Here is a 27,610-nt window from a genome sequence, read left to right as displayed (position 1 = left end):
AATACACTGAAACTGAGTTGGTGCAAAGGTTATAAATGCAGTCTTGATCGCAAAATTACTTTTTACCCAAGTACAAATGGTGGCTGTCAAAGCAGTAGCTAAACAAGGGCTACGGGTACATGGACTATTCAAAGTAATTTAGTCTGTTGCCTTTATTTGAGCTTTTACAGTTCATAAAACCCATTGCTTACACTATAGGGCAATCGTGTTAAAATAAACATGTCAAAAGATCACAGATGATTAAATAATAATTTATTAACAGTATTTTCACAAACATTCTAAAGAAAATTCAGAAGTCTCTAAACTTAAAATTTGCAAAGTATTCCTTTAAAAAAGCAAGGAGAAAAAATTATATCTTATAGATTTGTGTTTTGGGACATGTTTTTCAATTCCCGTTTTGAGTAAACCCCTCTTTAATGCTTACAGTACATATTCAATCCTCTTCTCTTGCCAAGAGAAAGTAATTGAACAAATTGATTTTTCACTTGTAAGTATGTAGAAGGGCACTAAATATTTTTCCCAAGCAACACATTTTCAACTTTTAACCTGATAGCAGTTTTGCAAATTCATTCAAGTTATTTTGGAATACATTGAATTCAAAACCCACTGTTCTCCAGAATGAAACCCACCATGCAGTACAATTGTTAGCATGCACTTCGGTGATTATTTTTGTACTCCACGGTATGTGTCTTCTCTGCCAACAAAGGGAGTCCCATTATGATTTGATTAAAATGTACTCAAACATTTTATGACATTAATATTTATTGCTTTATATGAATACTGTATTGAAAGCCCAAGCATCCAGTTTACACACAAATTATACAATTATATACCGTTTCACAATGGCAGTGAGCACTCTTTACAATCTACAAAAATCTACTTTACAGAAATTTAAAAATTCTAAATATCAAAAAGGTACAGTTGAAGAAACAGGTATAAATTTGGCAGCCAGTAAATGTGACTGGGAGGTTGTATTTTGAGTGTTTTTACACATCGATGTCTGAAAAATATAGCGTGACATATTTAAAGCAGTAATTGTGCTTTGAGCTGGTTTTGGAAAGGAAGTGTTAACACTGGCTGTCAAAGTGGCATGTTCAAAAATATTTAGTTCACTTTCAAAATAATGTACAAATGGTAGCCATTCAGTTCTGATACATAACTAAGACATGCAATGCTGCAGCATTTCATATCAGTCTGATCTCCTACTATAAAACCATTATGTAATGTCAGAAATTTCCTCAGTTCACAGAAACTATCTTGTCAGGTTTTCAAACATTCCTGCTACAAAAAAAAGCTGAAGATATTATTTTGAAATCTGTTCTCAAGAGAGTTTTTCAATAGTAAAATGGAAACCTATCTTCCAGGCACCTCAGAATGTAGAAAAAGTATTGTTTGAACAGAACTCTTGGAATGTATTTGACCTGGTACTTTCAACAACAATTGCATCTTTTAGGCTATCAGATGGGCCTAATTTTATTTGGTTTATTCAGGGGTAAAAATGTTTTCTTGAACTTGGTTGCTTCTGTCTGGAACAGAAAATGCATCTAAAGTGCAAACACAGATTTTCTTTAGATTTGTATATTATCAAGTATTTATTATATGCCAATGTGTAGCTTTTTCAAGCACAACATGTAGTCAAATGAAAATCTGTAAACCAACATGAAATTGAAGTGTTAAAAACCAAACCAAAAATTAACTGCTACAGCATTCAGGGGAATTAAAGGAAAGAGAGAGAAGTAATTAAATGTAGAATCTCCAAAAAATTGTCAGAATTAGAACTGCCTTCCAGTTTAAAAATTTTAATTGTAAATAATAAAAAACTATACACAGACCAGATTTGACCATACTGAAATTTCAGTGGCAAGCAGGACCTGAAGGATCCAATATTTCACAGTAACAAGTACAAGTCCTTCAGGATTTAACGCACTGAGAAGTTCAATTTACAGCCTGCTTCTCTTGCAAAAACTAATAGTCCACTTTTATTACATAAAATTATTTATACAGTGTAAAACCAGAGCCTCGTGGAAAATACTGCCTCTAAGCGTATTAAAATTATTAATCTTGTTCCATAGGTTCATCTGCAGCTTCATCGCTGTTTTCCACTGGGGTCTCTGATGCAATTTCAGGAGTTTCACTAATATTTGAGCCCAATTCTTCTTTGTCACTGCTGTCAGCTTTGGTACTAAAAGATCCACTGTTCTCACTATTTGGAGAAGATGAGTCTTTCATTTCTTGAGTCTGGTCAGATTCTCCAATTCGATTATTCTCCTCAGAAACATCTTCGTTCTCAATTAAGGAGGCACTGTCTTTGTCTATAACTTTTCTTTCTGGAAACACTTCTCTTGACATCATGAGAGATTCTGGAATATAAAGTTAGGACTATGTTATAAGGATGTTTAAAACAAAACACTATAGAAAGTTTATACAGGTAACCATCATGAAAATGCACCCCTTCTTTTCCTTTATGTCTCAACAGGTGACAGCATTTAGTTGACCTTACTTAGCTGAGAATGTATATGTTTTGGTTAGTTCTTATAAGGGAACCCTTGGGAACTCCAAGTCTATTGCCTAGATTGGAAAATTGGAGAGGTGAACCCTGTAAGGGAGTAATGGCAAACCAATCCTGTAATACTACCAAGAAAACTGCATGATGCAACCAGAAAGAGTTAAGATCATCTTGAGGGAGTCTTTATTTGTATGGGGAAGTACAATATCAATTAGAGATAGCAGGGAATGGTGCTGTAATCACAAGACATAGATGTGTATTTAAATGTCTCATTTTGAGTAACAAGCAAAATATTAGAATATATTTACAGGTAGAAAGATTGGCAGCCAGAAATGGATCATTATATTCTGCTGCTCCAACCAAAACATCCTATTCTCCCCATGATGATATAACGCTAAACTAAACCCTTGTTAATTTCTATACTTTAATGATATTACAAGATCAATTATGTGATACTTCAACTAACCAATTTAACAATCTCCAGTTTCAGGAGACCAATTCTGATACTACACATTATTTGTAGCTCCAGGTTGAACTGTGCAAACCTTGGTGCTGTCTGAGCTTGTTTCTTTGCAGACATTTCATTACCAAACTAGGCAACATCGTCAGTTCTAATGGAGTATGGAGTATTCGCTCATTTTATATATGGGTGGCTTGTCCTGTCAATGTTTGGAGTGGTCTTGGTGGTTCCTTGATTGGACTATTCGCTGTTAGCTTGTTTGGCAGTTCCTTGATTTTTTACTTCTTTATTGTTGGTCTAATGTTAATCTTGATGTTAATCTCTGCTGTTTTGGATGTTGATTGCTGATGAAGATTAGTCTGGGTCTTTTTGTTTCCTTTTTGATTGTCTGTTTTGAATGGCACGTAGATGTTATATGCTTGTTGATGGCTGATTTGTCTGAATGCCATCCAGGAATTCTCTGATATTTTTTGACTTGGCTTGACTTAAAATGGTCAGTTGCCCAGTTGAAACTGGTTAAGTCTGACCATGTGTTGTGAAATTGAGGGTGTTTTTATCATGTTTCTGACTGCTAGCTGGTGTTCATGAATGCAATCTACTAGTCTTCTGCCTGTTTGTCCTACATAGTGGCTATTCTGATACTACACATTAGTCCTTACACTGTATGTTGTAGAGACTCTTGCTTTTATTTCTAGGGCTGCTGGCCTTTTAAGACGAACACCAAAAAAAAAAAATTTTTAAAAAATTAAAATTTAAAAAAACCAAAAAAAAAACAATAAAAAAAAAAAAAACAAAAAAATTTACTTTAGAATATTCTGGAGGGCCTTAGTTGGTTTGTGTGCTACAATGCCATATGGTTGTAACAGACTATTGGTGATTTAGTAAGATATTTCTGATGTATGGCAGCGTTAATTGTTTCATAGTATGCATTGGTTGTGCTATATTGGATGGAGTGGTCAAGCACTTTTTGATGAAGTTTGGTTAGTTTATTACAACTAACTGCAAATTGTAGCAACTTGATGAAGTTGTATGGATATTTTGTTGGAAGATGTTGTATAGATGATCGGTATCCTTTTTCTGATGTTCAGGGATGCTACAGTGTATTTGTGCTTAACTACCGTGTTTCTCACAAAATAAGGCCGGGCCTTATTTTTTTTTTGACCCCCGAAAAAACGGCTAGGCCATCTTTTCGGGGGTGACTTAATTTCCCCCCCCTTGCATCCTCGGGCGGGCGGGCGGCGACAGCTTGGATGTTGACCTTGGCGTTGGTGGGGCACTTCGTATCGGGAGACCTTCCGCCAGGCAGGCAGCACCATATCCAGGTATGCAACAAAAGTACTTCCTAACGGCAAGCCCCCCCGCCATTCCCATTTCACATGTTTAATATAGGCCTTAATTTGGGGGAAGGGGCTTAATTTGATTTTATGCCAATAAAACATGCTGGGCCTTCCTATTGGTGGAGGCTGTATTGTTGGAGAAACATGGTACATAGTGCTCTTAAACACTTTCTCTTATGGGAGGTTGTGTTGTTACTTTGATAGTAGAGCACTCAGTTGTTGTGGGTAGACTTTTTGTTTCTAATTTGCCCTAATTGCCTCTGATGATGAAAATACCCAGAAAGGGTAGCATGTTATTTTCTTTTTCCTTTAGTTAATTTTATACATTTAAAGAGGTTTTTGATGATTTTGTGTGTTCTCTTTATTGTGACAAAGCAAGCCCCACCAACACTGATAAGTATATAACTATATATATGTGTACTTATATATGTATATAAAAAGAGGTGAAACCTCATTCCCTACTAGCACTCATGTTATATAGCTATATATAGCTAGCTAATGAAACATCTGCAAGAAAACAACCAAAACCCAGAAAGCACCAAGGACCCCACAATTTGCTAAATATCGCAGAGTTACAATGGCATGAAGGCAGAAGATTAAAAGTCAGTTTAGTGACCTTTTATGAATTAAAGTATATGGAAATGTCACTGCACAAAAATCAGCTATTTGCAATGCCGATTTACAAAATACAACACACATTCAAATCTGACCATTGACAGAAACAATGGAGTTCAATCTGAATTTAATACATAATCTGTGCAATTTCACTGTACTATCAAAACATAGTATGTTTATAGAGACGTCTTAGGAAGACCACTCCCAGGTCTTTCTCATTCTCATAACTAGGATACTTCAAACAAACTGGCATAACTTAAACAAAGTTGGATGCAGATCTTATTCTATATAGAAATGAATGGAATATATTACAACTAAATTATTATTTACTTATTATTAAATCTGATTGCAACTCACGGAGTTCAAAATAAATGATAAATGTAAATGTAAGCCATGTTTTAAACACCTATTCAGGGAATACATTTTCTACTGAAATGATATATACCTTCTTCCTCCTCTACTTCTTCTTTACAATGCTGTCTCTCTCCAACGGCTTCTTTTTCTTTATCCTGAGATGTAGATGTTGTCTCAGTCTCTTCTACCATTGCTGAGCAAGCTTCATGGGAACCAGTCTGGTTGGAGGTTTCTTCAGCTTCCTCCTCTTTGTCAAATTTAAGTCTTTTTACTTCATAGCCTTCCATTTCTGATGGATCTTCCCCAGGGTGTTTATTTTTTACAGGACAGTTTTGGACTCTTTCAGGCTCAGATGCTGGCAATTCACTAAAAGACAGAAAAATAATGGAAACACAAAGGATCATATTTTCATATGAAGAGATAAAGCAGGGATATTGCCTCTTAAGTAATCAATCCTATTGATTTGGATAACTTCTACCGCTTTGCCTAAATATAACTATATTAAATGTTTTGATATACACCAAGTAACTATTCTTGCAATAAAGAAAACAAAGTTTTCATACAAACCAATTGTGCCAGCATCACCATTCCAATTCAACTGGGATATCTTGTTTAAAATAAAATAAAATCTTGTTTTAAGTAAAATGGTGCTCACAATGTATGAGAAATTTGGTTCTTTATAATCAATGGATACAATCCAGTATTGGTGCAAACAGATTGTTTTTGCTTGTATAATAAAAAAAAAAATCCTTTCTCCTGTCTGCGGCCTGTTAAATCCCTACTGAATTTTTAAGAACACAAGGGATATATATAGTCAATTGCTACTTCTCAATTCCATAGTCGGAACAAATTCCCTTAGCTGAATTTTATTTTACATGTCATTGACATTTAATTTCCCACAACAGATTATGATCTAAGTATTCACACTGATTTTAAAGATCAACAACTGAGGTACTCTAGGATACATTATTTATACACATCCTACAGTATCCTAATGTAGTGAGTATTTATGCATTAAGACTTTTAAAATAAGAAAGGAATAGTTCATGCCCACATGAAATCTGCCTGAAAAGAGGTTGTGCTTATTTTCATTTTGGTGAACATTATTTTTCAAGCATTAACAGAAAATACAGATAGCCCTTGACTCAACGACAATTAGGTTTGGAATTTCCATTGCTAAGTGATGCAGTCATAAAGCGAATCATTGTATGACTTTATTGCTTAGCAACTGAAAATCTGGCAGTCCTAGTTGCTGTTATAACTCTAAATGAGTGGATCATTAAGTTGGGGGGTGGGGGGGGGGCAATGTGAAATGAGCATAGGTAGGCCAGGAAAATAATACACTGCAGCTCAGGGAATTTCTTGTGGGAGTTTCTTGGCCTGAAAGAAACCTCTGAGCACACAAAGTCACACCCACAGTCGACCCAGCCTGGCCATTAGTGTGGCGCAAAACCACTGTATCCCAGGAAATCTTGACCACTGTGTTCCACAGGCCCTGCTGTTCCCAGATGATCCTTGCAGTTTTCTTGCCACAGCTGAGATGTGCCCGGACTGACAACTACTGTATCTAAGACAGGTGCTGGCCACACTAGGCCTTCTTACAAAGTCGCTTGTGTTGTTCTCCAAATTGTGATTCATTCTCCAAGTAGCTGTCATAATGCTTTGGAAAGCTTACAGAAAACTTCGGAGGTCTTCCCTAGGCCTTGTGAGAACGGGTCTGCTATTTAAAGAATGGAGGGCACACACCTCTTTCCTGTGATGCTTCAAATACCACAAAGGCTTTCTGAAGACTTTCCAAAGCACTCCAAGAATGGACTGTTTTATTTGAAGCATATGTGGCGTGCATGACTTGGAGAAATGATGCGAGCGGCCATAAAAACAAAAGGCTTGTTGCGAGCAGGCCAAACAGGCCTCATCAGTAGCTGGAGGAAAGTGTGAGCACAGGGGAACTGCGGCTTTGAATGGTGCTGGAGTTGAAGCGCCTCTGAGGTTAATAAGTACTGGTGGGCTGTCAATCACCCAAATTTTAATCTTTGGATCTAAGGTTGTAAATCCCTTGGTTCAGTGCCACTGTTCACATTGGACACTCACTGAAGAAATGGTTTTTAGATTGAGAAACTTTTTTTTGCTTTTTCTTAATATGGCATGTTTTGATAGAACTAAAACGTAAAATTTTCAAGGGAGAATGTGCTTAAAAAATAAAATATTAATCTCAAGAGCACATTTGAAAATATATTTCTTTTACAAACCTGTTAATTTTCTCTTCAGTTTGCAGGAGGCCCAGCTCCTTACTTTCGGAACTGTCTGGTAAACCATTTGTAGTCATAGGAGGTGACAGAGAAACTTTTGGTCGAGTTACAGGCCGGGGTGTCCCAGGACCATTTATATTAGATCTGCAAAGGAAATATTTAATTAGTCAAATCTGGAAAGCCAAATTTCTCTTAGATCCATATCTGTCTGTCTGTCTGTCTGTCTGTCTGTCTGTCTGTCTGTCTGTCTATCTATCATTATAATTATTATTATAAATGGACTTCTGCCAGTTGTTTAATAATGAAAGTCATATAATTTTTCCCAACAGTACTGAAAAACTATTCAATAATACAAAATACTTCCATATAATCAAAGTATAACATTAGTATAACAAAGTATAACTTAAGTAATCTATTATCTATCTATCTATCTATCTATCTATCTATCTATCTATCTATCTATCTATCTATCTGGAAAAGCATTTGATCTCCCAATTCTAAAAATAATTTAGAACAGGAAATGACCTGATGCAAAGATTTTGAATTATGGTTAAATATCCAAGTGTTTTAAAAACAAACATTGAAAATTAAATAGTAATCCATCATCTTATATTGTTTAGAATGTGATTGTTTCAAGTACTCTTTCTTACCTGTCTGAATAAACCGGTGAGTTTCCTGGAAACATTACACCATTCATCCTGTTTAAACTGTTGGAATTATTTTTCCTATAAGAAATAAACGTGTTTTGAGATTTCTGCAATATATAGGTTTTTTAAATAAAAAAAACACACACATTTTGGCTAAGAACAAACACCTCCAGATTCCTAGAAGCTTTGTTTCTCTTTTTTCCCCCTCTAAAAGTTGTATAATTATAATCAATTATTAAAGAGAACCTGCTATGTTTATTTTTTTCCAACAGTACTGAAAAACTATTCAATTATGCAAAAGCACAACTGTGTACTTTGGGGGGGGAATCTTTAATTTTTTTTACCATCTAATATACCTTCTTGCCTCTAGTTCCACTTTCCTTTCCTGAAAATATTCTATTAAAGACTATGGATAATACATAGGTAGTCTTTGTTCAGTGACTGCCACATTCAGCGACTGTTCAAAATTGCAATAGAGATGAAAAAGTAATGATGTGAGTAATCCTTGCATTTACAACCTTTGCAGGCATAAGATCATAAAGCAAAGTTGCCAATCCCAATTATAGCCACTAGAAAAAGACTGCCTATAAACTCTTTTTATTTGTTAGCTCTCTACAAATTCCTTGTGAATTTATACAGAAACAAAGTAGGTCTTATATCATAGATGAAATATCGCAGATTTTATAGATAGTCCTTGACTCAGGATGTCAACTGAGACAGGAAATCCCAGAAATGACTGAACCCATTTTTTTTTACATTTTTTGTTATGGTCATTAAGCAGATTAAGCAAACCTAATTGGTTTTTTTTTTAAACCAAAAAGTGGTTAAAAAGTTGCAAATCATGATGATGTGACTCTGTAACACTATAACCGATACCATCTCAGTCCCATATCCAGGCCTGAAACGCAACCGAAAGATAATCCACCTCCATCCAGGACTCTTTTCCAGCATAGGTGAGAAGACGAGATACCTACCAAATGGAACGACAGCTGTACTGAGGGGAAAGTTCTCTGCTAGTTCTCTAACCACACAACAGCCAAAAATCACATACAGGCCTCCCGTTATCCAAAATGTTATGTCTGAATCAAACTGCTCCTTCTCAGGGCGCCATGTTGTCTGCCACGAATCCTCAGGGACACATGCTGAACGCTGCTGTCTGGTGATCCAGTGCTGCAGCCTCCCTGCGTCCAGTTCTAGCCTGCAGCAGCTCCTTTACAGCCAAACCCCTCGGCTGCTGGTCACGGGAAAAACCCTAGCATTGCTGCCAAATGCAGCACCTCTGCCACCGCCACCTCTGAGCAAAGCACAAATAATGCCTCCAAAACAAAGCAGCTGTGTACCAGCTGTCGGAAACTGGCACACACCCAAGGCAGTCTCAACACAGCTCCTACTCTTGATAACACTATGGGAGACAAAGCAAGAACAGATGCCTAGCATAGTCCTCTCCTTCCACAGTTAATAGCCCAAGCTGTGTGGGTTTATAAGCAAATGCTGAGGGTTAAATCTCTTTTCATGAAAAGTAGCCCAGTGCAGATCAGGTAGGCTGCAACATCTGCCGTCTCTGCAAGCCTTTGCTCTCATAAGTCCAATATAAAAAAAGCAATCACTCATAAGCAAATACAAAAAAAGAAAGCACCCAACATTAAAAAAATCACCCAAAAGCAATCACATGTTACCCTACTGCTTATATGACCACCATTAAAAAAGGCTGATTTGTTGCTATTCTATTTCCTAATAAAGTTGACCCCAGACTACCTGTTAACAGGAAATTTTCTATGCTGGTCCCCTCAAACCTAAGTACACCATCGATAACAAATGCATTGCAATCTTGACAAGGAAGCAGTCTCAACTTTTAAAATAAAGGTAACAAAGGCCATACTCACTCTGAAGAAGGATATACACAGCTGACAACCATAACATTCTGTAAAATAGGGGAAAAAAGAAAACATCAAGACTTATGGGAAAAGTAAAAGCAAATTTTACAAGTCAATAATTCATCTTGTAGTCCTACATTGTTTGGTTGGTCCTTATTAGTATCTGATTCTCAAAGAGCTTCTCAAGCTCTTTGTCTATATCATAAGACATAGATAAATTTCTGTCTTCCAGACTTATGCATCGTTACTTCCTGATTCCCAGTCAATCTGAACCTTATCTCTGGCATGGCACTGTCTTCCTCTGAGGACCAGTTTTGTGTAGTCTGGTTAAGGCATGAGGTAAACACCAGAGGACTAGGGATTCTAGTCCTGCCTTAGGCATGAAACCAGCGGGGTGGCCTGGAGCAGTCATTCATTATGAACCCTAAGGAAGGAGGCAATAAAAAAACCACTTCCTAAAAACCCTTGCCAAGAAAACTGCCAAGTCCAGGCAAGATTCAACACTAATTTGAAGGCATGCACATACTTCCTCCACTTATTTTCAAAGACTTCTTTTTCAGCCTGCCTATTGTTTCCTAATTGATGAGGTAGTGGGATGGGGTAGTATGATCATTCTCAATCTTTCTGACCTTTTATAGGCTGGATTTTGGAATTGGAGTGGGCAGCACTGAGTTGCACTGGTCCTCCTCCTTCCTCTGGAGTCAGTTTGAATCTATGTTGATTGAGGGAGGGGCAAAGATCCAGGTCGTAGGGGAGATACAGCCTATGGCTCTTTTAAGGTACCCCAGGGCTCAAGTTCTTTTTCCTGTCCTACTTAACAACTACATATGGCTGCTGAGGGAAGGTGATTAAAGAGTTTGGGGTGAGCTATTATCAATATACTAATGATACCCAGCTTTATAACCCCACCCGCCTGAGAAATGCCATGGACATCCTATATCACTGCCTGGAGGCTGTAATGGCCTGGATGGGTTGCAGTGACCTTCAACTCAATCCAAGCAAGACAAAGTGACTTTGGGTATTTAGGGCTCCAGGTGACAAGGTTTTTCCATTAGTCCTGGATGTGGTGGCATGGCCCCAGATCGACCTGGTGTGCAATATGGGGGTCCTCATGGACTCATGGCTTCGGCTAGAAGACCAGGTGGAAATCATGGCCACCATAATGGCCTTTGTACAGCTTAGGGTTGTATGTACCATTTGCACCCATTCCTGAATCAGTTTTGCTCACACTCCCTCTTCCCCTTGTGACTTCTTGCCTGGACTACTGCAATGCAGTCTATATGGGGCTACCATTGAAGAGCATTTGGAAAGTTCAACTGGTGCAGAATGCAGTTGCATAGGTAGTAATGGGTGTTGGGTATTCAACACATGTAGCATCACTGTTTCGTGAGCTGCATTGATTGCCAGCATGCATCTAGGTGCAATTCAAGATGCTGGTTATTTCCTTTAAAGCCCTTCATGGCTTGAGGGTCAGGTTATATAAAGGCCATCTTCTCCCAGTTGTTTCTACTAGTTCTGACAGGCAGGTTGGGCATGTTGCAGGTCCTGTCAGCAGATGGAGCCATGAGACATGACTTCTCTGCCGTAGCCTCTGCCCTCTGGAATATTCTCCCTTCAGATATCAGGATGACTCTGACCCTGTTGGCTGTTCCACAAGGCCATTAAGACTTAGTTATGTACCAGGGCCTGGGCCCCTGAATATGTTCAGAGTTCCCTTTGATAATTGCATTAACATCCATAGGAACAGTTTTAACTTGGTGCCAGATATTTATTTTGCATCATTTTAATATTTTTTTGTTTATGATATACGCCACCCTTGTTGAGATGGGCAGCTATAGAAATCAAATCAATCACTGAAAAAAATAAAATCATGCCAGAAATGGAAATGGTTAGCATCAGTAAATGTGTTTCATCAAAAAGTCAAATAAATGCAAATCAAATACAATAAATATAAACTCATTAAGCAACAACTAAAGACAATGCTGAAATATAATTGAATTGCTGTTTATACTATATAACAATTCTAAAAATTAATTTAAAAAACAAAATTCTGTTAATTCTGCTAAAAAGGTTAAACAAATTGAAAAAGCTACAATTTTTGTTCAAGAACAATTCACTATTACCTTTTCTACTCCTCTGAGAAATTTGTCTATTCCTGTGTAATTCCGCCTAGGATCTGTTAGCAGCTCACAAAGTCGCTGAATAGTAAATGGGATGCTGAAACAAATTGAAACAAGCTAATTTTCACTTTGAATGCATATTGAATGAGAGAATTAATAAACCTATTCAGCTGGTACATTTTTAAATCTATAAACTGTACATGTACCACTTGTTCATTTATTACCTCTAAAACTGTATATTAAGTAAACAGTAGGTGGAGCTGCAAGATCACAGAAATATGTGCTTGCCTCCAAAGTGTCCTATGATGGCTAAAGAGTCCCCAAACATTCACTTAATATATCATTCATTGGATAGTACAAAAAAATTAATAAGAGGTGAACCAAATGAAGAATCTCTTGCTTTCAGATATGTGTGCTGAGAGATACACTCAGCTATAAAGGATTCTGAATTCTTTCATAGGAAGCGATACAAAATTAACCCATTGAAAATATGCTTTCATCAAATACAATAATATAGAATAACTGCTTCATTTTCAAATGCAAATGAATCTATTTAAAAATTAAGATATCAACTATAGCTATTTTCAGTGAATGATTAATATACTAATAATAGAGCAGAGTAGGCAGTTTGATGACTCGAAAGCATCATGATAGGATGCCTATTGCAAATGTCAGAACTATGTGAGTTTAAATGTTGATTAAACAAAAATAACTTTCCATTTTAAATAGGCTCCTTATTCATATCCTTGTTCAGTTCAGTGGAGGCATCTATTTTAAAAATTCTCTATAGTGTTTCAGTGCTTAAAACATATTCACCAAGTGTCAATTGTTCATAAGTACAAACTCTATCCCTGCCAATTAATATAATAGACTCTGCTCTCTGGAAGAGAAACTGTAAATATGTAACATACATATAATTTTTATACAGATTAATTCCTGACATGTTCTGAATTAACAGTAGTAGTCCTTGTGTTATGTTCATTCATTGATTGGAAGATATTCTGATTCTGCAAACTATCAGGGAATTAAGAAGTCAAAGTTTTATTCTGATAAGAATAAAACTTTAGTTTCTTAAATTAATTTCCTAATAATTCCCTGTTTCAGGAACCCACTTTGGAAATTTAATTACAACAGTAGTTCTCAACGTTTTTTTCACCACAGACCCCCTTTAAATAGCTTCTGGGGTCATGGACAAAGGGTGTCAAACTGGCGGCCTACAGGCCAGATGCATCATGCGCAGGCAATGCCCGCCCCCGCTCCATGAATGGGAAAAACGTCATGAAACTCATGTGACAGCAACATGACGCAGAAGTTTGACACCTGTGCCATGGACCATCAAGACTTAACTCAAGATTTAAATCATAACATTTCTTCAAGCCTTCACGGACTGCCTGTAACATCGCAGCCCCACAAGGGTCCATGGACAACAGGTTGAGAACCACTGCATCACAATATTTCCCTTGTTGCACCTCCATAATTAAGTTACTCATTATCCAACTGCAATTCTAAAGAGGATTAGAATCTACATTTAAAGTATGATTTCAAATAATGAAAAAGCATCCTAATTTAAAAAGTAGCTTGCAGATTTAACCACAAGCAACTAGTCAATTTTTGTATCAAAGAAAGTTGGAAATTACTTTAAACAAAACATTTCTCCCTTATTATTTGAACTCCATTTTGGCTTTTCTTTGTCACACCCTTTTTAAAATTATTTTTTCTTTGCTTTTATATATATTTTTATATATATATATATATATATATATATATATATCTATATATATATATATATATATTGAAATTTAAAGAGTTTTGAAAAAAAAATAGTCAAGGAAACAAGATGTAAGACCTGAAACAGTTAACATAAACGAACAGTTAACATAAGCCAATGTCATATTAACATGATGTATCTATGTAAATTTTAAAGAATTCTGTTAAAAAATAATTATAGTTTGAAACAAAAGAAAAGAAAGTCACAATGAAAACTATTAATGGTCAGGCCATTAAACTATTCCACAACTTGGAGAAAAGCCAAGTTTTTAAAGAACGAAAAGGTTCCAGGGTCTGATTTACACTGTTATATCTGATATAAATAGAAGCTTAAAATAACTGTAGATACATGTCCAATAGAATTTGCAGTAAAATAGCTTCATGTATAATCTGAGTTAAGAGGAGACAAGCAAGTCAATTTCACAGAAAAGTACAATTCAAAATGTTTGCGTTAAGAATTAGAATTTTGCCAACATTTATTTACACCCATTATTCATTATGCAGATATGACAGAAAATCAATACAATATGAAGGTCAGAACAGAATCCTGAATTTGATGACAAATCAAGTGGTCTAAACCGGTGGTCCCCAACCTTTTTGTGCCAGGGACCAGTTTCACGCAGAAACACTTTTTCAAGGACCGGGGAGTCGAGTTTGGTGGTTTGCTTGCAGACGTTTAATTATCTGACTAGGTAACATCTGATGTTGTTACCTAGTCAGGTAATAAAACGTCTGCCAGCAAAACCACCAAGTTCAGGAGCGCCAATGCAACCCTGAGTGACAGATAGTCCCTGCAGGACGGCTGAGAAGCCCCACCTCTCGGCCCTGCCTTCCTCAGCCCCATCCCTCAGGTGTCTCCCTCCCTCCCTCAGCCTCATCCCTCAGGTGTCTGCCTCGTTCCTCTCTCAGTCGCTCTCTCGCTCCTCCACCAGCCCAGGAAGAAACTGCTTCAAAGAAGCCTGCAGGAGTGGCTTTTCCTGTCGGCGCAGCTCCCGGTGCCCGTTCACCCCCCACCCCGCCGCCACGGTTCAATCAGTGCTCCGTTCTGCCTGCCTGCCTGCCTTCGTTTGTTTCGGAGCAGCTTCGCTGAGTAAAGAGGCGAATAGTTATTATTCTCAGCCGAAGCTGCTCTGAAAAAACGAAGGCAGGCAGACAGGCAGAACGGAGCACTGGATTAAACCTGAATTGATTGGCAGCGGGGTGGGGGTGAACGGGCGCTTCGGGGAGCTGCGCCGACAGGAAAAGCCACCCTGCCGGATTTTTTGAAGCAGTTTCTTCCTGGGCTGGTGGAGGAGCGAGAGAGCGACTGAGAGAGGAACGAGGCGGTAGGAAACCGAAGCCACTGAGCCAGAGAGCAGGACAGGCTTTGGTTGCTTCCTCCCTCCCCTTCTTTCATTTGTGTCCTTGATCCCTGATCCCAGCAGCATTCACCAAAGGCGAAGAAAGCCGCCATTTTTATTTTATTTTTATTTTCTTTGCGGCCCGGTGCAAAGTGATCCACGGACCGGTACCGGTCTGCGGCCCGGTGGTTGGGGACCCCTGGTCTAAACAACAAAGTTACTGATATAATTCTGCATACCCATTAAAGCCAGTAACTATTTTCAGAATCCGTTCTTTCATCTCCTCAAAGGGAATATATTCCACATTAGGGTTAGGAGGGCCTCTTGGCTCAGGAGCAGAAGTTCTGAAGTCATCCATCACTTTTTCCAGTTTGAAAATAAAATATCCTTTAAATTGTGACCACTGAATCCTAAAAAAAGAAATATACAATACATACTTAACATTAAAAATAAAGTGTTAATCATATATTAAAACAATAAAGCAAGTTTAGCATTTTCTATTTTTCAGGAACGCAAGAAAAACCTGTGAGTAAATGCAAAATATGCTGTTCTTGAGTTGTCCTTGACCTATGACCATTTGTTCGGTTAGCATTCTAAGTTATGATGGTCCTGAATAAATGGTGGTTATGACTGGCCCTCAAGAGTTCTGGCTATCAAGCACTTCTGTAGCAATTTGATCAAAATCTGGGTACTTGGTTAACTAGTTTGTACTTACAACCAGTTGCAGTACCCCATGATCACCATTTGAAGCCTTCCCTGCTGGCTTCCTCAGAAAATGAATGGGGAAGCAGGGAAGGTTGTAAGTTACTGGGTTTAATCATCAAATAGTCCCAGATGTAACATTTGATTAAGGACTTAGCTTACTTTAATGTTAATAATCAATTTGGTAAATATCAGCAATTTAACACAAATTGATACACCCACTGTATTTGCTTTCAATGTATTTTATTTTTCCCTGTTTTGAAATACTAATCAAAATGCTAATATTAAAAAAGCATACATTCTGGATTTTTATAATAAAGTATTTTGGTTTGTATCCAGACTTAGTAATGTCAACAGAAATCAGTGAGGTATATTTTAAGTCAATTTTATATTAAAATCTAACCCTCTGGTAATTTGACGAGAGCAATGATTTAGTTGTTTCATCAACAAGATTCATTTTAGGAGTTATTCATTTTAGAGGAATGTTGAAGAACTACCAAGAAACAGGAAGAAAGAAGGATCATTACAGCTGTTACATAAATGTATTTCATAAAACAAATGGAGCATTCGACCAGTCGTACTATTAACCTATGGCCTGGTTCCTTAGAAACAAATTTACTATATATAATCAGACAGAGAGATTGCATTGTTGAAAGGCACAAACTCTTTTAAGAGCTTTATCACATACTAAGAGCTATGAACTGTGTTAAGAAAGATGTCTTTTGTCCTTTGATGGAGCAAATGGTCATTCTCCTTTCTGGTCTTAAGCTAAGGAGAACAAAATACAGTCCACCAGAAGTTCTTAAGTTACAAGTTCCATCATACTTCACTACTAGTCACATTGGCTGAACCTAATTGGGAGCTACAGTTCAACAACATCCAGAATATACTTCTCCTCTCCTCTCCCCTTTTACCAATTCTCAGAAACTGCATGGACAAGTCTCTGCCATTTTCTTGACAAGGTTTTCAGAAATAGTTTACTTTTGCCTCCTTCCTAGGGCTGGGAGAAAATGATTGATTCAAAGGCACCCAGTTGGCTTTGTGCCCAAAGCAGAACAGAACTCATGATTTCCCAGTTTTCTAGCTTGATGCTTTAACCATTACACTAAACTGACATCACCTACACATGCCCTAGAGTAGACAGCTATAAACCCTATAAAATTGAAAAACTGAATAGATCTTTTTTGCTACTTGCATAATGTCTCTTTTTGTAAGGAAAAGACAATAATGCAAGGGTTGCCCATCAGTATTTCCTCTCCCCTTCAAATTTTCTTTACCCATGCTTTGTCTCTTTGATAACCAAGCCTAATGATAAATGTAAGGAGACAAAGTTGAGTCAAGTACACATACAATAATTTTTCCAATCCCAATATAAAAAAGGAGCCTGGCTCTTTAAAACTAACAAAATAACAGAGTTAGAAGGGATTTTGGAGGTCTTCTAGTCCACCCCCTTGCTCAAAGCAGGAAACTTTATGCCATTTCTATCTAGAATACAGACATGGTGTTCTCTCCAAAGTTTGAAAAAATATCTAGTTATAACTCTTGGTATTTGACATTCATGTTTGGTTAATAAACTGGCAGTGTTTATTTATTTCAGCTTTTTATGCAAACATTTGAAATGATTGTGGGATATTCAGCAGCCCAACAAATGATACTACGCTCCATGTGTGTGGGCATGTTAAAAAAACTCATAGAGCAAAACTAAACTACAAGAAAAAAACCTGAATAATCTGTAGAACGTGTGTAAGGCAGACGACAAAAATAGCAACTAGTCTCAAGGTATGTTGCCATGTTAAAATTCACAGTTGCAAATCCACACAGGATAAAAAGTCCACACAGGATAAAAAGTTAACAAAAAACTATTAGCAGACTTCACCATCTACATTAGCTCTAACAGATCTTATCAGTTTTAGTACTTTGATTGCAAAACTATTTTTCTTGTGGCTATTTTCACAAAAACTTGATTCTGCCTATTGATGTTTTTATTCTTTGTGTTACCATGGCTTCACTACAACATTGCTGCAACAAGACTCTCAAAGGAATGTACAGAATACAGTACAGTCGTTTCTTTAGCAACTGGGGTTTTTATTAATACAAGATCAGATAGCTGTATAGCAAATGTATTTTTCAAAGGTATCTCTAAGTTCCTCATATTATTCATACAGAATATTAAAGTTCAGTATTCTTAGAAGGAGCAGAGTACCTCTACCGGTGCCTAGGTAAGTGATTAAAAAATAAGTTAAAAGAAAGGATATTGATGTGTTCTGCCAAGTTGGTTCTCAACATAAATTGCACAATTTAAAACAAAATCTCTATTCATCTTTCCCCAATTAGATATTCACGCCACAGGAAGTGCTACTTTCATACATCCTGTATTTTTCCGTCTTATTTGAATCAGATGAAGTTGTATAATCACAATCTTGGTAAAAATGAAATAATTTCCATCAATAATTTAACTTCCTCAGTGGAATATTACAGAAAAAATATACCATTTAGTTTTATCTTTGGTCCATAATCTATCCAAGAAAGGAAATTACCTATATTTTCCTAGAACAATTTCTTATTGAACTCTTACTGCTTGGTAAATGAGTGCTAGATTGCATTCATAGGAAATTATTTACTATTATCAATATATCTTTAATCTAAAGAAACTGCAGCTCAGTGCATAGCAGTTTGGATCTACCTTAGGAAATCTGAATATAATTTACTCAGTCCCTGAAAAGCTTTTTAAAAGTCACGTTTTGTCTCATTTGCATGTCTGACACTGTAACAATAGTTTGCAGCTTAAAAAAACCCAGAAAGGATGTCACACACTAATAAAACAACCTTATACAAGGAGATTTTTATTATGGATAGTTCAGTAATTTAATTCATGGATAAGCTATCAATGAGTACTATTGATGAATAAGTAAAATGTATGTATTCACTTATGTGTAACTATATGACATGGTATCATGTACAACCAGTAGACTCAGCTGCCTCAACATACAAGCAACTGTTTAATCAGAATTCCTGATCTAGAGCTACATGGCCAATACCTCATGTTAGAAATGGAATTAATCCAAGACTGCAATGTGATTGATGAAATCAAATATACGACCCCATCTTAATCTCCTAATGTACTAATAAAGCTAAGTGGGTGAACAGCCCAATTCAAAAGATTTATCATAAACAAATTTAACTGAAAAGAGGCTTCTCATTCATTTTAGTAAAAGCTTTACCCATACACACACAAACACCCCCCCACCCCAAAAAAAAAGATTAGGGGAATTTATTAAAGGAAAGAATTTTGCCTCATCAAAGACTTAACTACTTTTCAGGAAAACATAGGACATGTTTAAAATTGTACATTATCTTCTTCTAACACATTTATATCGAACACATTTATACTATTTAACCAGCTTTATAAGCTAATCCAACAAATTATCTAGCTTAGTCATCATTCTGAACTAAGAGGTATATGAGGGAAGAAATTAGACATTCTCTTGAATGCTCACACAAGTTAAAATGTGTGTGTGTGTGTGTGTGTGTGTGTGTGTGTGTATATATATATATATATACCCCCCCCCCTCCCCCCCCCTTTTTCCCCCCTCCCCTTGGGGGGGGGCTTTTCCTGTTTTTTTGGTTCTTTGGGGTTTCTTTTCTCCCCCCCGCCCTTTTTCCCCCCCCCCCTTCCTTTTCTCTTTCCCCGGGGCTTGTTTTGGGCTCTCCCTTTATCCCCCCCCCCCCCCCGGGGGGGGGGGGGGGGGGATAGGGGGGCCCGCCCGCACCCCCCCCCCCCCCCCCCCCCCCCCAAACCTATAAATGTATATATATATATACTTTTATCCTAAGTTATAGGTGAGTTACATAAGCCAGTGGTTGGAATGCAATATTGTGGGCTAATTCTGCCAAGTGTCAGCAGTTTGATTCTCACCAGCTCAAGGTTGACTCAGCCTTCCAAGATCGGTAAACTGAGGGCCCAGATTGTTGGGGCAATATGCTGACTCTGTAAACTGCTTAGAGAGGGATGTAAAGAACTGTGAAGTGGTATGTAAGTCTAAGTGCTGTTGTTACAGGTAGCTCTTGTGTTACAATGGCAATTGAGACTGGAATTTCTATCGCAAAGTGATATGCTCATAAAGTGCTATGCCACATGACTGCATCACTTAGCAATGGCAATCCTGGCAGTCTCAGTTGCTGTCATTACTCCAGGACTATGTGGGTCATTAAAGTGAGGGTATCATACGATTGCGACTTGGGAAGAGGCTGGAATCCCAGGCAAGCAGACTAACACACAAAAGTTACTGAGATGGGGAGGGGGTGCTGCAGGTAGGCATAAGAAAAAGCAGCAGAGACGGGAATAACTTGTGATTTCCTGTTGGCTTCTCCATTGACTTTGCTTATGGGAAGCTAGCAGGGAAAGTTGCAAATGATGATCACATGACTGTAAAGCATTGCAACCATTGTAATTGTGAACTGGTTGTCAAGCATTTGGATCATGATCATGTGACTGCAGGGAAAGTGCATGGATGGTGTTACAGCCGTTAACTATCTGTAAACAAAATATTGCTTCAATGCCTTCTTTCAATTGTGATTAAACCCCAGGGACTGCAGGTCCAAATTGTACCTAGAAACTGGCATATGGAGCAGGAAAGAAACAATGTGATTGAAGAAGCTACTTTTTCTAAATAACAATGTAATTAGCTCACAAGTAATGTTTTAAAATTGATATTGATCAATTTAAAAGTTATTGCTTATCCTGCTTATTGCAAGATTGGTTACTAAACATACTTGGCAAAGAACAAAGTGTTCTATACAGTACACAATTTTCTATCAAATCTGAGTTAATTGAGAAGAACCAACACCCACAGTTCTAGGACACAGTGCATTAATACATATTTGCTCTTGGTCTGAATTAAATGGAATTAATCAATAGATACTATTTTTCACTCAAAACTGGTTAAAGTAACTTTCAGAATACTAGTTAGCTGAATATATAATGAATATATATATATTTGTTTTCTTAAGATTTTTATATATATATATATATATATATATATATATATATATATATATATGTTAGCTGAATATATATATAATATATATATATACATATAATGTCTGCCACAGTATTTTATTTGAACAGATCAAACTTTAATTGCCATCAGTGACCACTACAAGTATTTTATTTGAAAAATAATTTCATTAAAGGAAATTTCTGTTCTGAGGAAAAAAACCACTAAATGTGTTATCGAAAAGACATCACTGCTGGAACAAGAAATCAAGCTGGAATATACCTTAGGTGCTGACTATGGAAATAAAATCTAAAAAACAAATATAAGAAAAAGATGGGTGGCAAAGAATGATAAATGATTGGATAATATAATTGGATGTTTATTATTAATTCTGTTACACCTATTTTCTTTCAATACAAGACAAATTATGTGAATGAACTAGTTTTTCATTCAGGTTAAAATCTTGAATGTGTTTACCAATCTGAGATAACTGGAAGTAGTTCTCAAATTATGACCATAATTGAATGGGGCAATTATGGTCATAAAGCAGGTCACGTGATCAGACCCATTTCTGCAGTACTTGTGAATTAAAGGTAGCAGTTGTAAAGCAAATACCACAGTTCTTAAATAAACCCATTGTTCACTATGGGCTGATTTTTGCTGAAAATTAGAAGTGATTGCTGGCTCCCTACAAAGCCATCATAAATAGCAGTCACATGATTGTGGGGCATACTTTGCCAAGCACCTAAAATTGGGTCATGTGACTACTGGGCAGTTACATTAGAACTTTGAAACCAGTCACAAGCAGCTTCTGAGGGGTCTGCTGTAATTTCAAATGGTCACTAAGTGACCACTGGTAATCAAGGATTACCTGCATATTGATTATATTTACCTTTCAGTCAGAATGTTACTGACATCTATAAGATTGGGAATTTTCATCACTTTTGAGAAGGAAATGGTCTTTATTTTTAAAACTATGTTAAGCCTTCTTCAGGAATATACCAGAATTTTCATGTATCTCATCTGAAGTAGTTCTTGCAGTTTATTATGAATTGCAGTTTATATATTATATTGTCAAATAAATATCCTTTCTGAAACTTGTCTGAATATGTTTTGAACTGTCCCCAAAATCAACACATTCTGTTAGTACATTACTATACACTAATATTACTGTTGAAATATTAAATTCATAAGACTTTTATGTAAAATGCTAACGGCCTTTATGAGTAATTCTCAAAGTCTGCTCTGAAAACTTGAAACACAATTTACAAAACAAATAATAATTTTCAACTTAAATTATTAGTCAGCTTACTGTATATTTCAGATATACAATAAAAGCAATCATATTTCCCAACTGATTAACCTAAGAAACAAATAAATGGGACTGCATGTTTTCAGGCATCTACTGTGAATGCATACCAATTCATCAACTAAAAATTCCACAACATATTCTAGATGTCTTTTCAAATTAACAGATAATTATGTATCTTAAGCCAAAGAATTCCTTAATAGATATCTAGTCGAATAAAATTGAAGGTTGAGTCCTATTTCATTTGAGATTACATGTGAAATCTTCTACAGACATAGTAATTTTTCCAGAGCTTCCTACACAGTTAGTTTTTTAAAAATGTAGTATTTTAGCTTTATCCTTAATTACTTCATGATGTGTATTGAAAATTTCCCCATATTAACAGATGTAATACTGCCTGTAAAATAATTATTTCCTCCTTTGATATTTAGAGCAAAACAAAGACCTTCTGAAGTAGGACTACTGATCAAATTTTATCAACATTTTTCAAACAAGAAATCATCCAGATATTTCCACCCATGAGCAATAATGAACATAGTTGCTAAAAGTACAGTGGTATTCAACTGCTTTAAAACTCATTGAATTTGGTACTTAACACATTTTGATGTGAAAATTTTTGTCCTGTTATTTAGCATTCGTTTGGTACTCGACATACAATCTAGAACTTGTTGGTGTTGGCTGCTCTGTGACTCACCACATTATTCCTTATAGGAAAAAAATGTTTGATACTCATTGTTTTTGGTACTCACTGCACCTGAATACCAAGGTACCACCTGTGCATGCTATCAGAACTATATAACAAGAGAACAAACACATTTTAAAGAAAACTGCAAACCTATTTTTAAAAATAATTTTAAGAAAACATTCAGACAGAGAGCTATCTCTGAAGTTTGTTCACATTATTGTAAGAATCACTGCTAATTTCTATATTCTACATTCCTATACAATTATAAAATATCACTTAGTTATTAACATATATTTATTAATATTTACCTAAGCATTCAAAATATTTTCCCATCCAATACATTCCTACATACTTTTTCAAATAAAAGATTAAAATTTCAATTAGAGACACTAGTACTGAAAATAAATTTATAAAATTTCATCTAAAATAAAGTCTATAGATAACAAAAATTAAAATAGTAGATATGCTTCTTCAAAAGCTGAAATAGCTAGGTATCAATAAAAGTTCTAAGACAAACAAACCAAATAATATTTCTCATTAAGTCATCAAGCTACAGATCAGCGATATACAATTTATTACAATAATCAGGTCAACAAAACTACTATGGATACTGAAATAACTTGACAATGTGCCCTACATTTTCAAATGCCACATTAAAAAGTTGACAGGAACAAAAAAGTACATGTTTAGGCTAATATAGCCAGTAAGCAGTAGTTATATGCCAACTACTGATTTGGTTGTAATATATAAAAAAAACAAATAACTTATTACCAAGTGAAATAATTTGACTGAAAGAACATTAACATGTCACGACAACTTTTTTTTAAAAAAAAACTCACAAACCAAAAAATATTTTTCCTTTTTGGAGGGGTAGTATGGCAAGACTATTCACTGGAATAAACATTCTTGCATGGAAATCTTTCCCCTCTCTAGTATGCTTAATAAGTGCAGCTTGATTGTTTAAGTTCTTACAATAAATTTGGAAAGCTAAAGATCCCAGATTCACCAGAAAAAAATGTATTACATTAATACACTACTGTAAACTCTGGAAATTCGTCATCAGTCCAAATAATAAACCTGACTGACTTAGATGAACCCACAGAATCACACCTGTCTTATTATTCTGAACTGCTCAACAAATCCCTATGGTTCAGAGGTGGCATTCAGCAGGTTCTGACCAGTTCTGGAGAACCGGTAGTGGAAATTTTGAGTAGTTTGGAATACCACCTCTGACTGGCCCCACCCCCATCTATTTGCTGCCTCCCGAGTCCCAGTTGATCAGCTGGGTCTTCTTTTGTTGCCCTGCACAGGAGAATGGAGCTGGAAAGCAGGTTAGTGGGGTGGGGAGAGAATGGGGATTTTACAGTATCCTTCCCCTGCCACACCCACCAAGCCACACCTACTGAGCCACGCCCATAGAACCAGTAGTAAAAAAATTTGAATCCCACCACTGCTATGGTTACTTTCTGTTTGTTCCTGGATCTAGCGTACACTTCCTATCCTTACCTTCAAAATGTGCCATAGCTATGTCTTTTCATACTTCTGCCTTATACATTCCTATTTGTGTCATCTCTTATCTCTTCAATTCAAATCTATACTTGCATTTTTCATGAAGCATTTAGCATATTACTCTCCATTTCCTATAAAACCTTAGTATGAGAAGCTGAAATAAACTCTGCACCCCATATCACTTTTTTCTCAAAAGATTCCCCATTACATCTCAATTAATATTTTGTAAAGTGCTTCATAAAATGGTAACATCCTAGTAACAATACATGGACCAATAAAAAACTCTAAAAATATTCATTCTCTAATGTCTGACACAAATTGTATGAACAACCAAATTTCATCTCTCCCCCCCCCCCCTCCTTAAAAATAGGCAGTTTTGTGAGCCAGGCTACTTCTTGCCCTCACTCCAATCTACAGCCAAAGCCAGTCTGAAGCTATGTTTGTTGGTTCTCTGTCATTCTTCATCATCCATATATTATAAAATGGGAGCCACCCATTTAGTCTCAGTCACAAGTTCTTGGAATTAATGTGGTAAGTATGACATGAAGTTAAAAAGATATAAATCACTGTACAGTATGCTATAAGATTTTGCGAAGACTGAACAGAATCTATTACAAAATAAGCACTTCCATGGTGTGTAACATCAGAATAAATAATCATTAAAATGATTCTGTGAAGGCTGGAAGATCAAAATGGGCTTTTTTATTGCCAATAATTAAAAAGGTCAGCAAATCAAATTTTGGACTTCAGTGGGACACATTTATATAATGCTATCAAACCAAAATTTACATAAAAGTTCAGTTTTACTCTCTTACCTTTATGTAAGAAAGCTAGCATTTTATACTAACCAGTGAATCAAAATCTAATCTTTGTCCAATATCACATGTATACATTTTCACACAGGCAGCTACCAAATGTAGCAATATCCTGACTCAACATCTGAACTTTGAGTTCATTCTCAACTCTGAAAAAAGCTTTAAACATTTTTTTAAAAATATTACCTGAAATTCAGGGGGAAAGCATCAAGTTTGTTTTAAATCCGATTTAGATCAGATAAAGGCAGCTCTTGAAACATTTATGCTACGAATAAGTACAGCAATTTTCATAAGCAAACTATTAAGTACAGCAACTTTTAAATCTGAAACAAAGTTATTTGAATAGTAAAAGACAGGAAACTCTTGGTTCTTAATCTGGGATATCTTTTGGATTTATTCAAGGACACAGATAAGACTCAGTCAAATTAAAATCACTTACATTGTCTCTCCAGTCTTGGCAACGTGACAAAGAAATTGATCCAATACTGGACAGACTTCCTTTTTTCCTCTTTTTTCAAAATCTGGAGAAATGGTTGGAGAAATAGAAGAAGGGGGGAAAATGCAAAACATTCCTTGTGAATTCTGTAGTCTCACCTCAGCCTCCTGCCCCAGGTTTTTTCTAAATAGCAACTTTTTCCCCCCAAACCCACACATCATTTAAACTTCAGAAGACACTTAACATGAATGTGGAATCTAATTTTTCGGGTTTCCTTCAGGGTCTGCAACAGATGCCTGCCTCAAAGTTGCCATCAAGGAGAAAGAGAGTTCATCCACTCCTGGTCATTTTGGGGGATAGGGAAAAGGGTAGGGGGAAGGAAAGGAATAAGTATCAGGAATTGGGATAAAATGGAAGTGGGGTTGGAAAGAAACCCGAAGTATCAGATAGGAGGAAAGGGCAAATAATCTCGAAGAAAGAACTTCAAAGGGCCCTTTTAAGGGAAAAAGCGAGAGAATCGGGAGATGGGGGGGGTGAGGGTGACCCCGTGCTACCCTCCTCAGCACACATTTTGGGAAGCCCAAAGTAGGGTCCCCAAAAGCAGAGCAGCCCAGACTGTGGCGGGAGTAAAAGGGGTAAAAGGGGGACCCTTCCAACCGCCGCTTTTCCCCTTCTCCAAGAGAATTGCATTTCCTTCCCAAGCCACGTTAAGGGCCAGGCCTCCTCTTCCGCCTCCCAAGGTCGGAGGCTCGTCCGTCTCTCTCTCCCCTCGACCTCGAAGTAAGCCTCCCCACCTCCCCGTCTATCCCAATTCAACCCCAGCCGCAAACCTTTCAGTGCCTCCTGGAGCCTCTCGATATCCATGATCCGCCGCCGCCGCCGCTGCTCCTCTTCCTCCTCCTGCCTCCCGGGGCTCTCGCAGGAAACAGGCAGCCGCGGAAGCGAAGGGAGTTCAGGTGCGGCTGCTCCACCGGGGACAGAGAGAGGGGGGGAGGAGAAAGAGAGAGGGAGAAAGAAAGGGAGGGGGAAGAAGAGAGAAAGAGAGACAGACAGAAAGAGAGAGAGAGAGAGAGAGAAGAAAAGTAACAACCGATTCCCCGGCGGCCGGGCTCAGCAGCCTTCCAACATGGCGCCTAAGCCGTCGCCGTGCGCGCTCCCGACCCTCCTCGCAAGCACACACCGATTTCAGCCTCTCCTCTTCCCGCCGGCTCGGGGGCGCGCTCGGAGAGGCGGGTGGAGACGAGAAGAGGGCGGGGCTGCCGGGGATGACGTCACCGCAGCTGCGGCGGGACACCGCTTCACAGGGCCGAAAACTCGGCAGGGCTCCGCCACCTCGGAGTTGGTTTTCCCCCCCCCCTTTCTCTTGCAAAGATTGGGGAGTGGCAGGACTCGAGCATTCGCAGGTTAATGTTTTTAGACGAATGTTTCTCAACCTTAGCAACTTTTAGGATGGTCGGCTTTTTTCTTTTTTTTTAACTTCCAGAATTGCCTAGCCATGCTGCCTCAGAAATACTGGGAATTGAAGTCCGCCCACCTTTAAAAAGTTGCTGAAGTTGAGATATTTATCTGGATGAGATGTACCTGTGCATTTTTACTCGACCCCTTTCTTCCCTCTCCTGTAGCCACTGTCAGCATCCACCCCACCCTCCCAGAGAATGAAATATTTTGGAAATATTAAAAAGGCAGAGTAGAATATTTCCCCTAAAGGAGAAATTGGGGGGGAGGATCTTAAAGGAAGCAGAAACCAGCCCAAAGTCCCCCTCCCCCAAACAGAAGTGCAGATTTGGTAATCCCTTCAGAAAGACTGGGTCAGATGGAAACTCCAGATAAGCAACACAATTAGGCAAGCCAAAGGTTGCCAAGATTAGCTCAGACAAACACCTAGGAT

At 37.4% G+C, this 27,610-nt stretch overlaps 1 protein-coding gene across 2 annotated transcripts; it reads right to left on the bottom strand.

Annotated features, from left to right (window-relative positions):
• Positions 1-235: 235 nt before the first annotated feature.
• Positions 236-27,079, bottom strand: PPP4R2 (protein phosphatase 4 regulatory subunit 2). 2 transcript variants are annotated; one of them, XM_087954587.1, is made up of 10 exons: positions 26,553-26,841; positions 25,967-26,062; positions 25,726-25,807; positions 15,509-15,679; positions 12,166-12,259; positions 10,052-10,089; positions 8,172-8,246; positions 7,522-7,665; positions 5,364-5,638; positions 236-2,360 (listed from the first exon to the last, which is right to left on the bottom strand). In XM_087954587.1, coding segments are annotated over exons 3-10 (1,104 nt in total). In that variant the 5' UTR covers positions 25,728-25,807; positions 25,967-26,062; positions 26,553-26,841; the 3' UTR covers positions 236-2,055. The 2 variants fall into 2 exon arrangements, with proteins under 2 accessions (XP_087810713.1, XP_087810712.1); XM_087954586.1 differs by lacking the exon at positions 25,967-26,062 and having other exon boundaries at positions 26,553-27,079.
• Between the last annotated feature and the right edge of the window lie 531 nt (positions 27,080-27,610).

The sequence above is a fragment of the Notechis scutatus genome, chromosome 2, assembly GCF_049901735.1.
Source record: "Notechis scutatus isolate UNSWTSFEM ecotype Mainland chromosome 2, rNotScu1.2, whole genome shotgun sequence".
Classification (NCBI taxonomy): domain Eukaryota; kingdom Metazoa; phylum Chordata; class Lepidosauria; order Squamata; family Elapidae; genus Notechis; species Notechis scutatus.
Note: the sequence above shows the minus strand (reverse complement) of the source record. Positions and strands in the feature narration are given on the sequence as shown.